The sequence below is a fragment of the Salvia hispanica genome, chromosome 4 (assembly GCF_029641045.1).
Source record: "Salvia hispanica isolate PSC_SH4W2 chromosome 4, Shi_PSC_v1, whole genome shotgun sequence".
NCBI lineage: Eukaryota > Viridiplantae > Streptophyta > Magnoliopsida > Lamiales > Lamiaceae > Salvia > Salvia hispanica.
Genome location: NC_142695.1, coordinates 54,352,356 through 54,377,516, shown reverse-complemented (window position 1 = coordinate 54,377,516; position 25,161 = coordinate 54,352,356). Strand labels below are relative to the sequence as shown.

The window sequence follows — 25,161 nt, the reverse complement described above, 5'->3', positions numbered from 1 at the left end:
GATTAACGATAATAAATTAAAACATGTCAATATTTTTTATTAGTACATAAAAATATATCGGAAAATTTGCATACATGAAAATTCGTGGATCATTTACCATAAATATTAAAATTTATTTTAAACATAGAATATAAACATTTTTATGCAATAATTCCGACTACCGTACTTGTGCTTGGAAAATGCCGAGCACTATGTAAGTGCTCGGAAGTATAAAAAAATATACTATAATTTTTAATTATTTAACAACAATAATAAATTAAAACATGTCAATATTTCTTATTAGTACATAGAAATATCTCGAAAAATTTGCATATATAAAAATTTGTGGATATTTACCGTAAACATTAAAATTTATTTTGAACATAAAATATTAATATTTTTAAGTAATAAAGCCGAGCACCATATATGTGCTTGGAAAATGCCGAGCACCATGTAAGTGCTCGGAAGTTATTAAAAATACTTAAGTAATAATTATTTCACAACAACAATAATTTAAAACATGTTAATAGTATTTTTTACTAGTACATAGAAATATCTCAATAAATTTGTATGTATAAAAATTTGCAAATTATTTATCAAATATTAAAATTTATTTTGAATATAAAATATCAATACTTTTAACATTAGTTCCGAGCACCATACATGTGCTTGGTAAATTCCGAGTACCGTATAAGTGCTCGTTTAAGATTTATTTTGAATAATTACACATAGAAATTTGAGGTACACTGTAAGTAGTTAATTTCCCGAGCATCGTTAGGGTGCTTGGAATGCCAATTAAAACCGCGAAATATATCTCCTCTTTCCGCCGATCTGGAAAACCGCCCTATATTTATCCTCTCGATTTCTCTTCACATCGCTCAATCGGCAGTTTCCCTCTCGATTTCTCTTCCCATCGCTCAATCGGCAGTTTCCCTCTCATCTCTCTACCGCCATCGCGAGCCACATTATTCCACCGAGAGACTCCTCGCCCACCCAGTCTCTCTCCCTCACACTATTTCTGAGGTGCAATCCCTTTCTCTCTTAATTTTAATTTTTCTTTGATGAATTTGGTTCGATTTCGTGTAATTTGAAATGCAATTTTATGTAATTGTTGTATTTTTTATGCAATTTGTACGTATTGTTGTAATTTTGATGCAATTTGTATGCAATTGTTGTAATTTCAGATGCAATTCGTACGTAATTTTGATGCAATTGACCTTCCTTTTTCTAATTTTGATGTAATTGATGCAATTCGTACATAATTTGTACAATTGATGCAAAAAAAAAATTTCTATTTTGTGGTCCTACTGTTTTGTGTATGATTTTAGCTGTTTATTGTATAAATATGTAGCTTCTCTTGCAAATCCAAGTGGCTTCTCCAGATTTTCATACAGTATTGTGCTATTGGTTCTTAAAATAGTATTAAGGTTAAATATTTTTGGTAGGAGCTTTGGCCAAAGTTGGAACTACAGTTGCGATATATCCCCTTCTTGTTGTTAAGGTAACACTTATGTATGTAGTACTAGTAGTAGTATTCATTAGAGTGTATAATTTATTCACGTGAGGTTGTCCATAAGCTTATTCTTGGAATTATTTTCCTATGTACTCTGCTAAAGAGTGGTATAAATGTGCACTCAATGATTTATCATATTTTCTACTTTTGGCTATGCACAGAAGGAAGTATGGTCTATGGTGATGTATATAACACGCTTAAACTCAATGTTTACAGAATTGACACAGTCAATTATCACTGAATTTAATGTATTTGTTTTACAGAATCAATTGGAGTAAAGGTAGCTATTATTACCCTGATAATACATTTCGAAAGATTTAAGTTTAAAGTCTAACGGCGGATGTAACCTCAGAAGCTTATTAGATAATAGTTTATGATGTCTGTTAATATATTCTATTAAATGTTCTGTTGTAGCTGTGTGGATTTGATGTTGGTTAATTTCAGAGAGAAAATTAGACTTGGAGTTGAAGGCATGAGTGCTGGGGCTAGGTGAGACTCAGATCAATAATCTTCCACATGCTTTAAATTTGATTACTCAATGCTAGCTTGTGTTGCATGCAGAGACTGCTGGTTGTATTGTACCTCTTGAGGTAGCATATGGAAATTCCTCCCAATGCAACAACCATTGAGGTGAGGTTCTGTATCTTTATTACTCTGCATCTTTGAGACAGCCAAATATAGGATATTACTTATGAATTTTATGCAGCTGGACGTTGAGTTGCTGACTATCAAACAAAACTCATTCGGGTATGCACTTCCTCCAATTCCAAATGTGTTTTTATCATTTCATACAGACAGTGTTCCTCATTCATGCAGAGCTAATGCACCTTTAGGTTCTGGATACAGAGCTAGTCCCCGTTTCATATCTCGAACTAGCCAAGAAGCTCTTGAACCAGCATTTGCATATGCCAAGATCTCTTCTAGAAGCTAGCTTTCCCTTTCCATTTCTCAAACCATTGTGCCCTGATCCCTCTTCCCTTGCTTGTTCAGGTTGCCAAGTGTGTCAAAATCAGGTTGCCCGATCTAGTTCTTCTGGCTGTTGTCAGGTATAGTCTACACTGATTTTCAGTTTAATTTTCTTTTCGTTTTTTTTTCTCCTGGTGGAAATTTTCTTGATTTTGATGATAAGTTTGTGTCAAATCATATGTTTCTCCAAGTTGATGATGCATGGAGATAATAGGGGATTGTTGCCTTCATCTGTTTAGTATGTCATCTTTGTTTGCATTCAATTCCAGCAAGAATATAAACCTTTTTTCATATCTATGTTAATGTTTTGTCTATTGTGTAGATTTCTTAAGGAGCATCGACAGGACGCTCTATGGAGGATGAACGGGGCCGCAAACTCATACAACTTGCAGATTGGAGAAGTGCAAGCGGATTTAGATTAGCTTAACATAAGTGTAGATGGATCCGGGTAAACAAATTGTGATGTTGTAGGAGGAATAGTATAATAAAACAATTGTAAAACTATTTTATTTAATTTAATGTTATTTGAATTTTGTTTTCTTTATTTATTCATTAAATAATTTTGATTTTTTATTAATTTAAAAATTATAATAAAAAATATATATTAAAAAGAAACAGAAATAACCTGTTCCGAGCACTTATATGTGCTTGGAAAATGGAAATATTTCAATAACCTGGGTATGTGCTCGGCATTTCCGAGCACAATCGGGTGGTCAGATGTCCGAGCACCTTAGTATGTGCTCGCCATGTTCCAAAATCTGAAAATCATGTAAGTGCTCGGAATATTACGAGCACCTAGGTATGTGCTCGGCATTTTCCGAGCACAATCGGGTGCTCGGATGTCCGAGCACTCTAAGGTGCTCGTATAAAAATTCCGACGAAGCGAAAGCCGAGCACTCTCGGTGCTAGGAAAGTGCTCGGTATATCTCGATTTTCCGAGCACTTTGCCTTATATTTCCGACCACTTGGTGCTCGGGAAAGCCTCTTTTTCTTGTAGTGTATATCTTGCAGTAGTCCATAGTCAACAAACTGGTGGAGTTGTTGCTGCTGATGCAGGCTACTAAAATTCTGTTGATGAAACATATTGTTGCTGCCGCCGCCGTATAGGTGAGGCACTTGAAGCAAGAACTCTTGAGGGTAGCCTTGGCCTTCCAATGGGATCAACGGCGGAGCCATCATTGAGGGGGCAAACAATGCAGCCGCATTTCCACGGAGGGTCGCCGGCACATGGTGGTTGTGTTGCCCTTCGTAAGTTGTGATGACGATTGAAGGGTCTTCGTAGGATCTCTCCACGCGTTTCTTCACTGGGCATTTCTGTGTCGTGCACCGGTAGTAGCTTCTGCAAATGGATTTTTTTGAAAACAAATTAAATAGATGTGACTTTGTAGGCAAAAAACAATGTCATTTTATATAAAATTAAATAATTTTCATTGGTAGAATTAGGGTTTATATTAAGAAAGAATGAGATGCATGGATGAGAGAAATTGAAAAAAGAGAAACGAAATGTGTGCAGAATATAATTATTTAATTTAGTGCAAAATGACATGATTTCGCTCCCCTCAATGTATCGTCGGCTGTATTTCAGATAGTGGCACGTAAGTAACTAATCGAGTCATTTCAGCATCAAATCTTGATTGGTTGCAAAATAAGAACAAATCAAAAGTTTGACATGCAAAAGCAAAACAAAAATTTATTAATTTATGACAAAGTACCCCTTGAATAAACTTATTTTAGGAGCTCATGAACAAAACTTGACTAGCGCACTATATATGTTATTTGTTAGGGTAACTTTTGCTTTGGTTTAAAGCCAAAAATTGTAATCCATGAAAATGGAACAATAAAAAATGTTACATATAGAAACATCCGAACATGATTCGTGCTGACATAAAAGGGATTTGGCAAATATAGTTAAACAAATTCAAACAACCATTTTTTGGGTGAAGAGACGTAAAAGAGTGTTCATAGTAGGGTTGTTGCTTTCAACTCAATAATACTATATTCAACAAATCAATTGGGTCAATATATTTTGCATATGAAACCGTAATCGAGGAACAAGACGACATAATATATGTACAAGTTTACAAGATACATAAAGTTTGACTTTGCATGAAATTTGTTTTTTACCTAAATCCCTAAAGATCTTGTTCATACAAGATCGGCTCCAATTAAAAATAGATTATATTAGCATATGAACCAATATCATCATAAATATAATGGAGCCGTAGTGATTAACCAAATTTAAATGATTTTAATCAAACAAAAACAATTGAATTAATGAAATAACTAACCTTGGATAAGGGCTATTTTTGACAGCCTTTTGTCCATATTTTCTCCATCTATACCCATCTTCTAGATGATCAACTTCACTCTTGGTCATGAAAGCAAATCTTGGCTGCCTTTGCTTCTTCTCTCCTTTCTTCTTCGCCTTCGAGCTTAATCAAACATTTCAAAAACAAATCATAAGCTTCAATTAATCATCATAAAAAAAATGTTAAATCAATCTAAAAAGAGTAAAATACTCACTCTTTCTTGGGGCTTTCATCCTCAAGGGTTTCCTTCGCCTCCTTCTTGCCCTTATTCGACTCTTCGTCGCCCGCGGCCGCCTCGGCCGATGACGACGAAATCGAGGAGTTCGGCGTGGCCGGCGCCGGTATCCGCTGATCGTCTACGGCGGCGGAGAATGAGGTGTGATCGTTTGATCCATGAAGAAATTCAGCAAAGGTAGGATCGAACATTTGGAGATTGTTGTTGATGAGTAGTGAGGAATGATCGTCGAAGGCGGAGGAATGGCTGCCGGAGTTTGTGAAGACGGTGGTGCGGCGATGATCATCTTGAAATGGTTGGCGGTAGATGAAATCTGTGAAATCTTCCGACATGAAGGGAGAGAGAGAGGAGAGAGATTGATGAAGGAGTGGAGAGAGAGTAGACTAAGTGGAGAAAGAAGAAGAATGTGAGCTTTAGGTTTGACAGTGGTTTGGATTTGCTTTTATGCAATTATTTAAAAAGGTTTGACGAGAAAAAAAAAATAATGATTTTGATTTAATTGAGGAGGTTTCATGAGTTAATCGTTGTTTATTAAATTTAATTTGGTGGGGAAACAAGAAAAGGTCAGCCGTCAGCCCTACACGAACAACCTAAGTTCATATTTATATTATTGTGAATGTTACACGTATTATAGAATTACTCCTATTCTTTAAATAAGGTACAAGTTGGTGAAAAAACAGAGCATTGTGAATCTAGTAACATGTGATTATGGGAAAAACAATTGTTCTTTTTTCTCCACAACTTAAGCTAATTGAAATTTGGTATTTTTCCATGAATTTCTCATGAATTCAATTTCCCCTTAAATTGAATTCGATGTGGCAAGTTAGTTATGTAGATGGACAAACCGGTTAATATAAGAAACGACGTCATTTTGTGTTACTTAAGTTCAAAATTTTCTCAAATTTCTACGGAATTCCAAATCTTGAGAAATTCACCGTACTGCATAAATTTGTGATTCTTGCGACTAAATTTTAAGTTTGTGGTAAATATTCAATTTCTGCAAAAGTTTATGATTTTGATAATAAATGAGTTTTTTTGGGTATATTTACATTCTTCTATTAAATTTTTGGCGGTAGATTGATGTGTACTATACTAGCTAAAACAAGTACTCCAAGTACTCACACAACTTGTTCATTGTTTAGATATCGAAGAGAATGAGAGGAATTGGTTTAGGATATAAAAATATTAATAACGTGACATTAATAGTGTCGAATTGACTATTAATATAAGTGGTTTAGAATGCGTTCAACAAAAACAGCATTGTTTGTGATTCGGCAGAAATCTTTAATTGGTGACACCGATTTTTGCATCTTGCTATTTATGATGTCGCACTCGTGGGAAAATCGTGTCGAAAAGCCAAAGCTACTTTTATTGTTTTTATTATTTAAATTAAATTCTTTCTATTTTTTGGACGGTATATTTATGGATCCATTTGTCTGATTTGGATGAAGTCGGGGGTAGACCGATCTCATCATATGTCCATTTTAAGATCGGAAAATTCCATTAAATTCATTATTTAGAGTTGACACTTGACACCGATCCCTGAGGATTCAACTCATGGCCGTCACATTGCATATGTCTTCCAACATCGATAATCGAGCTTTTCTTCTACTATATCTGCTCCACGAATTTCGTTTTACTAGTCATTACAACTAAATCACATAACTTCTTCATTCTATTGGTAAATAATGTGACAGATTGGTTGTGTAGGATATACAAAGTATACATAAATAGTGTAAAATAATATCGAATTGACTAAAAATATTTATTCTTTCGTATAATAAGTGGTTCAGAATGCATTCAACAAAAACAACATTGTTTGCTATCTGATGTCGCACTCGTTGGAAAATCGTATCGAAAAGCCAAAGCCATATTTATGCGCGTGGTTCAAATATATATTATGGACTAATTACTTATATATGTACCTTTTATAAATATGATTTCCGATCACTAGACTCAAATAAGTTTTAGAAGAATATTTTGGTTGAAAAAGACTCCTTTTATATAATTAAAAATGACGCATCATGCCAGCTTTATTTAAGTTAAAACCTTATCTAGTAAATACACATGCTTCCTGTTTTTTTATGCATACACATTAGTGCTCATGTTCTATTATTTTGATCAATATAATTGACTACTAAATCACTAGTAATTAGCAAAAATTTTAGCAATTAATGGACATTTCAACTCACACAAAATACTCGAGACCAATAACAAAAATATTTGTTTCGATAACTTAAATCATTGCATCCTAGAGTAATATGCGGTAAAATGAGTCATTTCATATCGAAAATCCAGTATCTTGGATTGTTTTGAAATTCGCACATAGCTTGCAAGAGTTGATGCATAATAGAATTTGGCCTTCCAAGGTCGTTAGTTTGAAAGGCGAATACAACAATTTAAGTACTTTTTAAAAACTTTTGTTATTTATTAGACTGTTTTATTTTTAAAAATCATTTAGAAATATGGAAATAATATTAAATGCTAGCTTAATTTTAAGAATTAACCGAGATTCGAAAAATTAGGACTCTTTGAATTTTCTATTGATTCAATCATTCTAATATTTTTCACATGGCTTTGACATTAACATAAAATTTGGCAATCAAATAGCAAGTACCCGGGGTCTTAATTATAAGTTGATGAAATTTGTTTGATTGATGATAGAGTGATTAGAGATGCAATCAAGTGGATTTGGAAGGAGTTGTAAAAAGTCAACCGAGGGTGTGTGGAGTGGAATGATGAGAGCGGTCAAAGTTGTGATTGTCGGGGCAAGCAGCTCAGGCGGGTCGGTGTCGACACGTGTCCCCACCGGTGCACCGGCATTTTGACTGCAGCCGACATGTGATAGGCACGTGGCCGACCCTGTTTCGCCCGCCACCGTTTATTACCTGTCTCCTAATCCTCGGGCGCTAACGTCTCTTTCCTTTTTTTATCAACGCTTTTCATTTTTTTTTTATATTGAAATTAATTTCGGCTAAATACAATTCAATAAAAAAATATATTTGCATTTTAAGAAAGTGGATTCCTTTTTAGTAATTAAGACCAACTTTTCAGGAAGAGCTTTGTTCAATTCTAACCATATGTTAGATTCACACACTCATAACATCCCAATTATAAATTTATAACACATGTCTTTTTTTTTAGAAATTCAAATTAATTTATATTCTCGGTCCATAAAAATATGGGCATTCAATTTAGAGAAAATTATCTCAATTTATTACTCATATACATCAAGTTATTTACAACTTATAACACCATTAAAACATTAATTATAATATGGGTTCTACTATCCACTAACAACTTTTAACTACTCTTTTCTTCTTCTCTCTTTTTTTAATTCTCGTGTCATATCATATGCTTATATTTTTATAGGACAGATGAAGTATAATACTATTAAGTTTTAGCATGAAGGTATATCTATTGTCTTGATTATCGTTTTTGAGAATGTATGAATGTCAATGAAGAATATTTATATGTACTATATAATGGTTTAGGTATGTTTTCTAAAAAAATGCATAATTTTGACTATTTTATTGACATCACTAAAACATGATGGTTACGAGCACCAAAGGTGTAATTGTGCTTGGGGTAATGCTATGTGGCCATAATGTGGTTGGCCACACAAGGACATAATAGTAACTATTCTTATTAAAATAATAATTGTAATCAGTGTAGTTATTAGTGTTGTAGTGTTTTTACATAATAAACTTTGCCTATTAAAATCTGTTGGAGTATTTCTTTTTAGTATGCTACTACTATTTAGTTTCAATCCGATTTATAGCATTAAAAATGAATCTAACAAGAAAATCAATAACCCTCTCGTCTACTCTTTCCTTCACTAGAAAAATCAACAAAGAGAATGCTTTTTTTTTCTTTCTATTTTCTATACATATCAGGAATGCTTTTTATTTATTTTTCTATTTTTTTCAATTTATCAGTTGCAATCAAAGAGAATTTGTTCACTACACCATAATCAATATCTTATAAAATGACAAGAACAGTAATGTTGATAATAATAACTTGATAAGTAACATTTATATTGTATCACACGTTATCGTTAAAAATTAATAGCTTCTAAAATATCATATAATAATATTTAAAATTTATCAATTATTTTATAATTGTGTTCAATAATATTTCATGGATTGGTATCATAATTATTTATTTGCGTATTATGAATTATGATATATTCATGTGTGTGCACTAATTAGAGAACTATATACATTGTTGTATTATGGCATCATTATGTTTGCTACTCCTTCCGTCCCCGAAAATTATGAAATCTTTTCTTTTAAGTTTGTCCTTGAAAAGTATTAACATTCTAATTTCGGAAAATATTTTCTCTTTAACGAGGTGAGACTAATTCTCAACTAATAATATTTTAAAAACTTTTTCTTTCTATCTACTTTACCAATTATGCATTAAAACTCGTGCCGAACAAAATGTTAATACTTCATTTGTACCACCATTAAGTGATTTGTATTAGTATATGATTAAAATTTTAACTATCGAATGAATTTTAAGAATTATTTTGAATTCAAATTAATTCATGTCTTAATTATTCAATGGAACCTAATATCAAATAAAATTACTAAAGATTATTATCAAATAAAATTACTAAAGATTATTCAATGGAACCTAATTATTTAAATTTTCAATTATTGTGGATTTAAATTAATTTAGATCTCAATTATTCAATTGAACTTAAGATTAAATAAATTACCAATTGAACCATGATCAGCCGAATTTTTCAATAACAATTGAAATTTTCAATTCAACATTCAATTGTTCAAATACATATGGATTTAGTATTAATTGAAACTACTAAGGTATTTAATTAAATCTAAAATTTATTTAAAATTTTCGACTACCAAAAATGGTAAAAAAAAATGAAACGTGACAAATTTTATGGGACGGACATAAATGGAAAAATGTGACAAAATTTGAGAGACGGAAGTATGATAATTTGTTATGATATAGAAAGATATAATTGATATGCTATATATCTTTCGTGAACATTATCTTTAAAAGTAAAGTATACTATACTATACTATACTATACTATACTAATTTTTAGACAAAACACACCTAGAGATTCTTATACTAATATATTTGTGTTATTAGGTTCTTCTACAAATTTTTGGTTCATTATATCTTTGTACAAATGTATTTTGTTTAGTTGGGTCTTAGAATTAAAATAGTTGGACTTGGACATTTCAATCCATCTTAAATTCAATTAAAAATTTAATTGATATTAGAGTCACTTTCCAAATAAAGGTTTTCAATTGAAGATTTTAGTTGATATTCGTCGGAGTTGAAATTTAATTAATTATTCACCAAAATTATACTTCATCAAATACTAGACTATAACACTATTGTTGCCGTAAATTATTATTGATTTGCAATTTCAAATCATTATGTTTTATAATTTTTTATTCGCAAAGTATCCTAAGTATTATTAAATTCAGTTTAACTTAAATAAATGAAACTACATTTAATAATGAAGTCTTCTTATCATGGAAAATTCATAAAATAGTTTTAAAATAAATTGTACTGCATATTAATATTATAGTTTCAATTTCAATAGATTTTTTTTTATTATAGACTACATAAAAGTGTCGCAACTAAGTTAAGATATCAAATGATTTAATTCACTTTCATTGTTAATCTTATACTATTTCACTTAAACGTAATATACTACTATTAGTTTTTTTTTTTTTTTGTAATTTTTAATATTGAAAAGCAATTCTTTGTAAAAATATGTATTACTCGTAAATCTAAATATTTTATATTATTATGGTTAAATGTATGTTGTAATAAAATATTGAGAATTAGTATAATAACAAAATTAGTGAATAGGTAATTAAATTCGTATAGAAAATTACGTGAAGATTAAATAATTTTTGTTGCATTATTTTGAATTACTAAGAAAAAAAAGACTCTTTCCGCATTGAAAACAATGTATTTTATTTTCATAAGTATGGATATGGATACATATTATATTTTACATAAAATAATTAGTTAAGGGTACAATGGTCTTAAAATAAGAAATTACACTTTCAAGGTGAGCTGATCTCATTAAATGAGCATTAATTATACAAATTTTATTAATATTTTATTATTATGGTTGGCCATAATATGGCTATTTAGCACTACTCTTGTGCTTGTGAATTTATAATGAGCACCGAGAAACTCACTGTTTTCGGTTAATTATAAAATTTGACATGGTTTTTCCAATAAAATAATTGGTGAGCACATGATTGTGCTCACCAATTTCTCTCACTTTTAGCGATGTTACGAGAACAAGTTGAGTTCTCAAATATTTAACGTCATTGCTTGGCTCTATTTTTTACAAATAAGACTGTGTTCATTAAAAGTAGCATCTACATTTTTTCATTCCAAATCTCAATTTGATAAAATACTGTGACTTTGCGAGTATGACGGTACTCGTTGTTTTCCTGGTGGAGTGCTCTTCAATATACGAGCACTTATGATGCTCATAAACTGGTGCTTATAAATTTCAATTTTTTATGATATTAGTAAAAATAAAATTTAATCATTATTCTTTTGCTTACGGAACCTTTCGATCAATCAAATGAAATCTGATTTTAAATATTAATATATAATGTTACATCTCATTTAAAACTTTGAGTGTGAGTCTACTTGTATATAAGGATGTGGAAGTATAAAAGTTTGACTATAGAACCTATAAACACAATGATGTGGCTAAAGTTAGGCAACCTCTTTATGTATAATACCAACAAAAATAGGTGGTGCGTCAGATCATTTGTTAAAGTTTATTTATTGTCTTCATCTTGACTTTACATAGACAAAATATTTGAATGCTTTGCACACTGCAAAATAAAATCAAAGTAACTACATATAACACATTGGCATCAATTTTACAAGGGCCAATTATATCCAATTAAGTTCTAGGATCCTGGAAAAGAACTTGTAGGGTTCAAAGTTATCGGACATGGGTTGGTGCAGTTACTCGATCGAATTTGTAATGATTGTGAATTTATGGTGGGATCTGTCGATCCCACCAGCATATATCCATATCTCGAGACTCGATTTCAAAAGTATATACATTAGAAGACAAATTCTGAAACTCCTTGTATGTTAGGTAAAGGGTTGCTAAATAACAAGATACAATTAGGCCTCGAGTTAACTAAGTACAGCAATTGGCAACTACCAAATTTAGTTAACTTGTCACACGTATATAAATTTGCTGTGCCATTTTTTGACTACATTATTATACTACCTTTTCTTTATAATTATACACCCTTTTCGATACCTAAAAAAGATAGTTGGCGGTAAGGAAACAACAATTTATCGTATACTTGGATGGGGGACCATATATCGATATTGATAGACAATTTAATTCCTCTTAAAAATGGGGGGAAATAAACAAATACACCTTATTTATACCATGATTGATTGCTCAAAAGTCAATAGTCATACTTTAGTTTGATTAACTTTATAGAATGAGATTTATGTACATGTCTACTCGTGTATGTGCAAGATGTTTTAGGATATCGAGACCATACTCAAATTATTAGAGAGAACATCTAGATAATTTCAAATAAAAAAGTGTATCACATAAGATAGGGTTATCGAAAGATTTCATAATAATTGTATCGTAACGTATTATTTAACTTTATCATTATCAAAGAATCCGATAAGGTCACTGATTATAATTAAGGAGCTTCCTTAAAATTTGAGAAAGCAATAATCGTAGTGGTTCCAAAACAAAGAGAAAGCTTTCCCATTGATGAAGTAGTTTTGCTTGACTAGGGGTGAGAAAATATATTGAAACATATACATTTTGTATCAAAATAATTAATTAAGAGTATAAATTTTTTTGGTATGCTGTAATTTTCACTACTACATAATGTATCAAAAGATTTTAGTGCAATAATTGTATGCATTAAAATAAAATAATGCTATATATGCAGTATTTATGTGTACCGCAGTATATTAATGGTCAATATTAATATATTCCGTATTTAAAAGTTAAGACAAATTAAATCATTTTGGTTACTTAATTAAATAAGATTTCTGTATTAACAATATTTCGGTATAATAAATTGAAAAATCGCTACAATATCCCTATATTGAAAATTAGCTATATCCAAATTTAGTTATATCGAAATTCAAAATATATATACCAAAGAATTCGATACTGTAACAATATAAGTATTTATTTATTCATGAAGATTTTTATAGGGGTAAAATAGTACTACTAGTGAAATAGCATAAAATAAGTGACCAACATTGTGTCCATTATACGTGACATAATATATAATATTTGTTGATAATGTTATGGAACAATCGTCAATGCGTAAGAGGGGGCAGGTTATTTGTTAGGTATGTAAAATTAATTCACTTTCCTAGAAAAAGGAATCTTTCAGATATTGACGTTTAAATTTTTTAAAACTCCTAATATAAAGTCTTACACCGAATTCATCAGTTTTTATGATATGTATTTTATTTTAATATAATTTTAACTATTATATATAGTTAAGATTAAATAAAACAAGGATTCAAATATTAAATATAACATGATATTTATATACTCCTATAATTTATGCAATCGAAAAATGATACAAAGATGGAACACAAGATTGAAATGGCAATATAGAGTTGCTGGTATAAAATAAGATAAAAAGTAAGTCTATATTAATAAAGGACCTTTCCAAATTTTCATAATAATGTTAGACTTCTGCTTTGGAATTGATAAATAATGTAAGACTAATTAATCTGTTCAACAAATTTATAAAGTCAGCTTATGACCAATTCAAAGGCCCACTTTGAATCCGATAGTGATTTACCTTTGAGTTTTATTCTAAATACTCATCCAATTGTATATACGTTTTTCTCAATATATTCTTATGAATAATTGATTTGTATAGTGTATCCACGTTTTTTCTCAATAAAATGCCTTTGTTTCATATGAACCTTGTTACTAAATGACTAAATAACAGTAGTATATTATTTACAAAGTACGATAGTCTATCTACATCTGCAGTGATAAATTCATTACTATAATTTTTCAGAGACAATTTACGATGAGAGAAAAATTATATAAGCAAAACAAATAATTAATCTCTAATCTAATTAAGAAAATGAATCGGATTAAGCCTGTAAATATATGTACGGAAGCCCACAAACGTGATTGTGGGCTGATTCATTTTCTATAATCAATAAATGTATAATAAGATGAAAACAGAGAAAAAAAATACATAGCTAAAATTCATATAAACAAATTCAGAAAATGGATAGAGATATGAAATACTCCACATTTCATATCCTAGTTACTCAAAGAGCAGTTATTTTGCATATGGATCTTATTTATTATCCTATCTTTACTTATGATCTATTGACTATTTACATAGTGCACTGGGAAAAGCAAAAACTAGTAGTACTAATATTTAAAACTTAATACAATAATAAAAGTGAAATATGGAATCGAAACTGCAACTCGTGGGATTTCTTTTATTTCACCAAGAAGACATCACAAGTCAATAATCATAATCATTTAATCCCATCTACTCCACTTGGAATGTTTTGAATTAGTCAAAATTAACTATTTAAACACCCCAATTTGGTATTAAAATAATAATTAATTTATGTAATATATATTATATATATATGCTGATTTAAGCATTTAGCTTCTTCAAATGTGAAATGTCTTGTTGTTGGATTCTATCACCACTCCCAATAATCTTGACCAAAAAATTGATGTGCACTATTTTGACTTAATGGATGACTACTTGAGAGGAATCAAAGTATTTTAATAGTGGGACAATAATCTAGGCAAATTATTATATAAAATTGGAGTAGTATAATTAAGAATATTAAGGCTATAAAAGGTTTGCAACACTGATTAAAAAAAGAGTGGTTGACGTGGTCGTGCCATAATTTTCTCTGCTCCAAAGTTTTTATTGATTCCATCCCATATTTTGAAATTAGTTTTGTGAATTCTTGTCAACATTATCTCTTTCACTCACTCATGGTGTTTGTTCACTAGTCAAGGTCATGAAAATAGTCCTATTCCATTTTTGTATAATAATGTACTTAATTAATCTATATGCGACCACCAACTTTCGATATAAATGAATATATTTATTATTCTTTTATCCTTTTTTTTTTACACAAAATGTAAGATATTATTCCAACCAAATCCATAACGATTACATCGCGAATAAAAATTGGAATGCAATTCAACCAAAACTTGCTCTCAGCTATAGAATCAGATGCCCGAGCAAGCGTGTGAGCAACTTGATTCGCTGATGGAGGATGTGGAGACCTCTTTCAAAAGTTGGCGACAATCTTCTACTACTACCCCAAAGATAGATTCATCCTTCCGTAAACTTGTCACTGCGAGTACTACTGTTTGGGCATCCATCTCAAACTCTATCTCCTTTCATCCCTCTCTTTTGATCCAACTCAACACCTCTCTCAAGCTAAGGAGCTCGGCCATAGATGGGTTAGCCATCCTTCCCACTTGTCCACACATCGCCGTATTCTTTTTATCCTTTAAAAATAGAAATTTTGGTACAATATGAATTTAATACTACAAATTTTTTAAAATATGGTCAAAAGAGAAAAAATAATCAAAATAGTATTTTTAATGAATATTGAGCCTAATTAATACCATTAATAATGTAATATTATATGCTTAAAATGTTTTCAATAATCAAAGTAAACTAATTTTATGAATCGAAAAAATGTCAAAATTAACTAACATAAAAGGATATTAGTTTAATAATGAAATAGAAGTGAAATGTGTGAATTGAAAGTGAAATGAGGCTTTTATTCGCAATTGAACCAAGATGATACTTATATTGCCAGATGAAGAGAGTATATATTTTATTACCCTTCATGTCCTAAAAAAATAGACTAGTTTTGTCATTTTTGGCTGTCCCCAAAATTAGACCAAGTCTAAATATGGAAGTTTACAACAACTAATAATCCTACACATCATTTATAATGTGAACCTCATAACCACTAACACTTCTTTCACTATTAATTTTCTCTATCTATCTTTTACTATTTCCTATATACTATCCTTTACTTTGTAATTACACATTAAAACCCGTACTATTTACAAGTACGACTACTTTTTTAGGATCGAGGGCGTACTGCGTTTCAAGGTGAATATAATCAAACTAGAAACAATGTTTACTACTTATCTGATATTTTCCCACTAAAATATAAGAAAAAAACTCTTCACCTCATCTAATACTTGTCTAGGGTTATTTAATTTACTTAAAGTTCAACTACATATCAACTTTAACAACCACCAAAAATGACTGAGAAAATTAATATTAAAATATTAAGATGTTATCTAATATTTTCAATTAAATTGCTGACTCAGTAAAGTTGTGTAGCTCCTTTTTTTTTAATGTTTAAGTTCTAGGAAAATTAATTGCATGAATAAATACATTTGTGTTCGCCCGTATAATCAAAACCTACGTTTGGGCCGGCCGGGATGTGTCAAAATCAAAGCATCATATGATCCAGTAAAGGCCCATTTTGGTGTAACGTCAATCTAATTAATTTCAACAGTACATTTTATTTTATCCACCTATGATTTATTAATCCCAAATTATGATATATTGATCATGTTTGAGATTTAATTAGAATGGATAAATTACTCTCATAGATACGGTGGAAGAATATTATTATGCACTTATATGTATAAGTCGAATCAAAAGTGTTAACTAAAGCAATTCTACACATTTATGTGTTCCTGCAAACTTTTTTATGTCACACAAAATCAATCACTTAATATGTAAATTAACTTTGTGTTTCTGTATATGAAGACTTTCTGCATGCAATTTATGTTTCTATCATATGAAAATCACGTTACATCTTTAAACACATTTCACATTCTTTCAGCATTGTGTCATTGATCACATAAGATATTATGTGAGAACCAGTTACTATGGTGACATAATATATAGATAATGGAAAATTAATCAGTGTATAAAAGAGGATTTAATAAAATAAAAATTAAAAACATATAAGATTAACACAAAAATAACGGTAATTGTAGGAAATACATGGTTTGCCTAATAGTACAAACTTAATGACTGAACATTTTGAATACCCATAGTTTTGAGTGAGAGAAAATTTGGTTTAAAATTAACAATGTTGGAATAACAACAGATAGATAATAAATGGTAAGTTGCTGGAATCGCTCCGGTGTATCTGGGGAAGACAAAAAATCTACCTTTAAAATTCACGCAGAAAAAGTTATTTCCTACCAAAATATTGGGTAGGCTAGCATATCCTTAGACATATTTTGTACCAATATATTCCTTTACCCAAGAATTGTCATTCCCGTAGCTATTCATCCGCCAAATAACAACATTATTTGTCCAACCCGACTTAAAAATATTGCATAAGCATAGTCGGTTCTCAAACACACGTAGCTGAAATTTGCCATCATTAAATCTGGAATCTATGTCATGTGGAAGAGAAAAACGGGAGCAAAGTTCGGTTTCAAGATTAAAGCAATAAACAAATAGATTCCCCTCCAAATCAAATGCAAGCCATTGAAGATATTCATTAAAAAAATGCAACAACATCACTGGGCTGCCCCAAGCTGCCCGGTGCTGCAGCGATGCGTCTCCACGCCCCTTCTTGTTCTAGATTGAATACATGACAACACCCGGATTGATCACAGCATAAAATCTTAAATTGTAGATTTAAGATACTGACTCCAAATCCAAATATGCTTTTTCTACTTGTAGAGTTGTAGGCAAAGGAGGAAGCTCGAAAAATTCAAGAGTCATTGGATTGCATATGAAAAGAACATTGCAATCATTATCAAATTCATCCCACACCAAAAGCAAACCATTGGTCGAATCAATTACAACACGATGGTGATAACGAGTTGAATATTGATTATGGGGAGGAGGCAAATCGAATTGGAAAAGTGGCTCGCATGCCTCATTGCATATATGGTACCTCGCGTCTTTACGGATGAAAGCCAGGCATGGTTTTGGACTATTCGACGTTGCAAACTCAACCTCTTCTATCATATCACGCCACGATTTGCAAACAAACTTGCAACTCACAGTGTCTCTATGATGCCGTGATTTACAAATACACTTGCACCTTTCCAGGGGCGAATGTACATGTTAACAAAGTGGGGCAATTGTCTCACCTCTTACTTTTCATCCCATGTATCTATATGTATATTTTAAATTTAATTCTTTTAATTTTCTACTAAATGCCCCTCCTCAAAATTTTAAAATTCCTTTGTAGGTAAATTTGCTCTCTTTCCTTCAAATTCCTAGCTCCTCCCAAGATCTCTCTCGTTAGTACTTCCGGTAGTTTTCCAAATAGATCTTCCTTCATTTAGAGGGGGAAAATATTAAATTTATTGCAAGAATAAACAGGATTAAGATAATCAAAACAGAAAGTCTTCAAAAATAACAAGTAATTGAAGAAAATCTGGTGCTCTGATAGAGGAATATTAATCCTCTCATCCGCGCTCATCGTGCTTCTAATTTCTGATACTCTTCAATTGTCGCCGAAATTAAGTAGGAGTAATATATAATAAACAAAAACAAATTAAATAGACTATATATATCTATATGTATGGTATATAAAATCAATTTCATTACTTAATTTCCATGATTCTAAGGATTGATTTTTAACTGATTTATCTTTATTTCCAAAATAACATAATGGTAGCGTAAATTAAAGCTATAGATTTCCAAAATAACATAATGGTGACATATAGAAGAAGAAGAAGAAGAAGAAGAAGAAGAAGAAGAAGAAGAAGAAGAAGAAGAAGAAGAAGAGAAGAAGAAGAAGAAGAAGAAGAAGAAGAAGAAGAAGAAAAGAAGAAGAAGAAGAAGAAGAAGAAGAAGAAGAAGAAGAAGAAGAAGAAGAAGAAGAAGAAGAAGAAGAAGAAGAAGAGAAGAAGAAGAAGAAGAAGAAGAAGAAGAAGAAGAAGAAGAAGAAGAAGAAGAAGAAGAAGAAGAAGAAGAAGAAGAAGAAGAAGAAGAAGAAGAAGAAGAAGAGAAGAAGAAGAAGAAGAAGAAGAAGAAGAAAGAAGAAGAAGAAGAAGAGAAGAAGAAGAAGAAGAAGAAGAAGAAGAAGAAGAAGAAGAAGAAGAAGAAGAAGAAGAAGAAGAAGAAGAAGAAGAAGAAGAAGAAGAAGAAGAAGAAGAAGAAGAAGAAGAAGAAGAAGAAGAAGAAGAAGAAGAAGAAGAAGAAGAAGAAGAAGAAGAAGAAGAAGAAGAAGAAGAAGAAAGGTTTTGCGTTGAGTTAAAAGATTTATCATTAATGTCTATAGATTTAGAAAATAACATAATATTGACGTAAAAATGTATATCTCGTATCTAAAATAGAATAATGATATTAATTAACCAAATATGAAACATAATTATCTAAAATAGAATAATGATATTAATTAACCAAATATGAAACATAATTATCTAAAATAGAATAATGATATTAATTAACCAAATATGAAACATAATTATATATGGGGGAAGATTTTGAAGTCATAAAACTGAACACAGAAAATTTATTTTCTTAAATGAAATTGGATTATCAGATCAAAATACCATTTCCTTATTTTTAATAAATCTCACATGTGGAGTAATCTATGTATATAAAATTATGAATAGTCTACTGGTGATACGTAGTACTCCCTCCGTCCCAAGGTATTAGACCAACTTTCTTTTTTGGGATGTCTCAACATATTAGACTCATTTTCTTTTTTAGCAAAAAGCATCTATCTTATTTTATTCTCCACCTACTTTTTTCTCTCTTCTCTCTCCCCTATTTTTTCCCTCTCTCATACTTTACTCTCTCCACTTTAACTATTTAAATATCAATTCCTTAAATCATGTGCCCAAAAGAAGTGAGTCTAATACTCCGGGACGGAGGGAGTACTAAAAATTGTTATATTTGGAGCTCTGATTTCGATAAATAATACTCCTACTTTGTGAAAATTTCGAAAAATTTTAATACTTGTTACAAATCGCATGAGAGAGAGAGACGATGAAGTGTTAATTTTTACCCTTCCGTTGACATTTTTCACTTATTAACATTAAAAAAGTGAAATATCACAAGATCATGTCCGCCGAAATTATAATCCAATGGCTAACTGTGATACTCCCTCCGTTCACAAATAGAAGTCTTATTTTTCTATTTCAGTCCGTTCGCATAATAGAGTTACAGTTCATTTTTTATCATAAATGATTATAGACCGTACATTCCACTAACTATTTCTTAACCTTAACCTCATTTAAAACTCGTGTTAGAAAGAAAATAGACTTCTATTCGTAGACAGAATGAGTACATATAGATTACGTGAAACCTTGAATTGAAGACCGCACCCTAAACTTTCACTATGACTGATCGAGGGCCATCAGATCTAGCTAGCCAATTATCCATATTAAAATCACATTGAACACATTTCATATTTCTTTAACACTATCTGTCCTTGGTCACATAACATATGATCGATGTGACACACTCAGATGGTGACATATATAGATAACGGAAAGTTTAACGCAGTATTATAAACTAGGATCTTAGTGGAATAACAATAAAAATACAAGGTGAAAACAAAAGAAATAGTATATGAAAGTATTGGACATTTGCCTAATACAAAATTAATGATTGAACATCGCGAATTCCCATAGTTTTGAGTGAGAGAAAACTTGGGGTGTGAACAACAATATTGGAATATTCATAAATAGAGAAGAAACGGTAAGTTAACAGACACGGAGACGCTCTATCATCTTTGGGGAAGATAAAAACTCGACCAGGAAAATTTATAAAGAAAAAGTCATTATTTACCAAAATATCGTACACTCGACCAGGTCCGTAGGCATATTCCTCGTCGATGCATTCCATTACCCAAGCTTTATCATTTCCATAGTCGTTCATCCGCCAAATAACAATTCGATTATCAGAAAATAAATTACTGCATAGACATAGTCTGTCCTCCAAAACACGCAGCTGCAGCTTTCCATCATTGGATCCAGAACCTTCGCCATGAGGAAGTGAAAAACAGGAGAAAAGTTCGGTTTCAAGATTAAAGCAACAAATAAATAAATAATTCTCCCCCGATTGCAAGCCAGTGAAGATTTCCATTTAGAAATGCAGCAGTATCACGTGATACCAAAACAGACAGGCGCAGCCTGCTGGGTGGTGCATCGATGCTTCTCCACGCCCCTTCTCCTCCTAGAGTGTATACATGACAAGACCCAGATAGCTCACAACATAAAATCTTAAATTTCCGATTTAAATTACTCACTCCAAATCCAAATATGCATCTGCTGGTAGGCAGTGGAGGAAGCTCGACAAATTCAAGAGTCATTGGATTGCATATGAAAAGAGCACTACAATCGATACGAACTCCATCCCACACCAAAAGCAAACCACTAGTCGAATCAATTACAAACTCGTCGGTGATGCTCATGAGTTGGATATTGATTATAGGGAGGAGGCAAATCGAATTGGAAATGTGGCTCGCATGCCTCATTGCAGATATTGAACCCCTCGTTTTCATGGACGAAAGCCAGGCATGGTTTCGGAGTACACGATGTTGCAAACTCATCATCCTCTTTTATCAGATCACGCCATGATTTGCAAACACACTTGCACCTCACAATGTTCCTAATCGAGAGTGTCATATCGTGCCATGATTCATAAACATACTCGCACCTTTTGATCGAGAGTCTTCCCAGGATGTCTCTCGTTAGTACTTGAGGTAGTTTTTCGAATAAATTTTCCTTCATTTGGAGGGGGAATACATTCAAATTTGAAGGTTTGTTTAATTATAGCAATAATAAACAGGATTAAGATAATGAAAAGTCTTGAAAAATAAGTAAATGAAGAAAACCTGGTGCTCGGATAAAGAAATATTAATCCTTTTATCTGCGCTCATCTTCCTTCTAAAATCTGATCCTATTCAAATCTATTGAACATAAACAAATCAACTATATATGTATATAGGAAAATGTATATGCATAGTAAAATCAATTTCAATATCTAATTTCCATGATATTGCAAAACTTAAAATGCCCTAGGAAAATACATACTGCAAAACCAATCATATTATATATTTTTTAGTAAAATACATATATTAAGGTTTACGCTAAAACTATACCAAAACATTTTTCCAGTTATAATTTATTATATTAAAATCCAAATCATTCTATATTTATCAAAATAGGAAAAGAGAATGAACAGAGATAAAATTTTATGAAGAAAAAGCATGGAAATAACTTACAGAAGAGAATCGCGGACGTCGGGCGATGGAAGAAGAAAATAAGAAATAATAACCTAATTAATTCATACTATTAGTTTAGTTATTGAGTAGTGGGCTTAGCCCATATTAAAATATTACACGATTTTATTGTTTAGTTAAACTAATACATTTAATTATATAGAAGATTTAGCTAGCCGATGATCGATATTAAAAGATTCACACGGATTGATAGTAGGTTATAGCCTATTGGGTAAATTGATTGTATCCTTTAGATATATTGATTGTATCATTCTGATATGATACATTAACTTCCACGATTTATTAATCCCAAATTATGATTAACTCTGTGTTTCTGCATGTCCAAATTAAGATTGAAATCACATTCCATATTGAATCAACATTCAACACATTTCATATTTCATTAACATTAATATATGATCGATGTGAGAATCAGTTCTATTATAAACTAGGATATAGTGAATAAAAGTAAAAATTAGAAACATATGAGGTGAAAACAAAAGAAATGGCACTCCAATAATAAGTATTGTAAATTACATAGGACATATTTGCCTAATACAAAATTAATGACTGAACATTGCGAATTCCCATAGTTTTGAGTGAGAGAAAACTTGGGGTGTGAACAATAATATTGGAATATCTATAAATAGAAAAGAAACGGTAAGTTAACAGAGACGCTCCATCATCTTTGGGGAAGGTAAAAAGTCGACCTGGAAAACTTATAAAGAAAAAGTCATCATTTACCAAAATATTGTACACGCGACCAAGTCCGAAGGCATATTCCTTGTCGATACATTCCATTACCCAAGCTTTATCATTTGCATAGTCGTTCATCCGCCAAATAACAATACGATTAACAACACTGCCAAAAGATGAAATATTGACTACACATAGTCGGTCCTCCAAAACACACAGATGCAGGTTTCCATCATTGGATCCGGAATCTTTGCCATGAGGAAGTGAAAAACGGGAGAAGAATTCGGTTTCAAGATTAAAGCAACAAACAAATAAATAATTCTTCGTCAAATCATATGCAAGCCAGTGAAGATTTCCATTACAAAATGCAACAGTATCATGAACGAACAGCCCCAGCCTGCCCGGTGCTGCTGCGATGCTTCTCCACGCCCCTTCTTCTCCTGGAGTGTATACATGACAAGACCCAGAGTGCTCGCAACATAAAATCTTAAATTTCCGACTTAAATTACTCACTCCAAGTCCAAATATGCTTCTTCTCGTAGGCAGTGGAGGAAGCTCGAAAAATTCAAGAGTCGTTGGATTGCATATGAAAAGAGCATTACACTCGCTACCAAATTTATCCGACACCAAAAGCAAACCACTAGTCGAACCAATTACAACTCGATGGTGATGATCACGAGATGAATATTGAATATAGGGAGGAGGCAAATCGAATTGGAAAAGTGGCACGCAGGCCTCATCGGAGATATTGTACCTCTCATCTTCATCGATGAAAGCCAGGCATGGTTTCGGAGTATACAACGTTGCAAACTCATTATCCTCTTGAATTAGATCACGCCATGATTTGCAGACACACTTGCACCTCACAATGTTTCTAATCGAGAGCATTATATCGTGCCATGATTCATAAACATACTCGCACCTTTTAATCAAGAGTCTTCCCAGGATGTCTTTCGTTAGTACTTGCGGTAGTTTTTCAAATAAATCTGCCTTCATTTGGAGGGGAAAATATTCAAATTTGAAGGTTTGATTGATTATAACAAGAATAAACAGGATTAAGATGATCAAAAGTCTTGAAAAATAAGTAAATGAAGAAAACCTGGTGCTCGGATCCTTTCATCTGCGCTCATCTGCCTTCTAATATCTGATCCTCCCAAACTGACCAATATCTATTCAACATAAACAAATCAACTATATATGTATATAGGAAAATGATTAATATGCATAGTAAAATCGATTTCAATATCTAATTTCCATGATATTGCAAAACTTAAAATACGTACTACAAAACCAATCATATTATAGTATTTTTTAGTGAAATACATATGTTAAGGTTTACGCTAAAACGATACCAAAACACTTTTCCGATTATAATTTATCATATTCAAATCCAAATCATTCTATATTTATCAAAATAGGAAAAGAGAATGAACAGAAATAAAATTTCATGAAGAAAAGCATGGAAATAACTTACAGAAGAGAATGGCGGACGTCGGGCGATGGAAGAAGAAGAAAAAGAAGTAATAATCTAATTTTAATTCAAACTATTAGTTTAGTTATAAAGAAAAAGTCATCATTTACCAATATTGTACACTCGACCAGGTCCATAGGCATATTCTCTGCTGATACATTCCATTATTTAATTATATAATTAATCCTTCCGTCCCATTTAGGATGATACATAGTTAAAGTTAGGGAAGTCAATTGGGCTAACCCACTCGGGTTTGGGCCAATCCACTCGGCTTGTCGGGCTATTTGGATGCGGGTTATTCGGGCTGTGAATTTTTCGGGTTATAAATTTCCGGCCCTAACCCTAAATCTTCGGGTTTCGAGCTAACCCATAGGCTATTCGGGTCAATAGTAAAGTATAATCAAAGTTATCAAGAGAAAGAAAATAATAGCAATTGAAAATTGAAACAAAACAGATAAACATATCGTTTAATTAATAGCACACATGAATCTGACTACAATTAAATGGAAATCATACATTTCATATAACTCCAACTTTCAATTTGAAAGAGAAGACATAATTACCATATATTTTTCATATCTATGTTGTATTTAATATTGATATTACCAAATATACTTTATAGTATAAGTATATAATCCAAAATTTTAATTATATTTTTATATTAAATGCTCAACCCGTGGGCTAACCCGCAACCCACTCGGGCCAGCCCGCATAACCCGCCG

The 25,161-nt window shown here is 31.6% G+C and overlaps 3 protein-coding genes across 3 annotated transcripts; 1 reads left to right on the top strand and 2 right to left on the bottom strand.

Moving 5' to 3' along the window:
* Positions 1-642: 642 nt before the first annotated feature.
* LOC148929451 (uncharacterized) lies at positions 643-2,998 on the top strand. Its single transcript, XM_089056858.1, has 8 exons — positions 643-673; positions 758-1,002; positions 1,425-1,480; positions 1,907-1,981; positions 2,054-2,122; positions 2,199-2,239; positions 2,483-2,538; positions 2,781-2,998. Exons 1-5 carry the CDS (start codon positions 643-645, stop codon positions 2,079-2,081), a joined length of 435 nt encoding a protein of 144 aa, XP_088912984.1. The 3' UTR covers positions 2,082-2,122; positions 2,199-2,239; positions 2,483-2,538; positions 2,781-2,998.
* A 100-nt stretch (positions 2,999-3,098) lies between these two features.
* Positions 3,099-5,430, bottom strand: LOC125196752 (uncharacterized). Its single transcript, XM_048095365.2, has 3 exons — positions 4,982-5,430; positions 4,747-4,890; positions 3,099-3,797 (listed from the first exon to the last, which is right to left on the bottom strand). The coding sequence occupies exons 1-3, from the start codon at positions 5,332-5,334 to the stop codon at positions 3,311-3,313; spliced, it is 984 nt and encodes a 327-aa protein (XP_047951322.2). The 5' UTR covers positions 5,335-5,430; the 3' UTR covers positions 3,099-3,310.
* A 17,507-nt stretch (positions 5,431-22,937) lies between these two features.
* On the bottom strand, positions 22,938-23,856 carry LOC148929450 (F-box protein At3g07870-like). The gene is made up of 2 exons (XM_089056857.1): positions 23,077-23,856; positions 22,938-22,982 (listed from the first exon to the last, which is right to left on the bottom strand). Exons 1-2 carry the CDS (start codon positions 23,854-23,856, stop codon positions 22,938-22,940), a joined length of 825 nt encoding a protein of 274 aa, XP_088912983.1.
* Between the last annotated feature and the right edge of the window lie 1,305 nt (positions 23,857-25,161).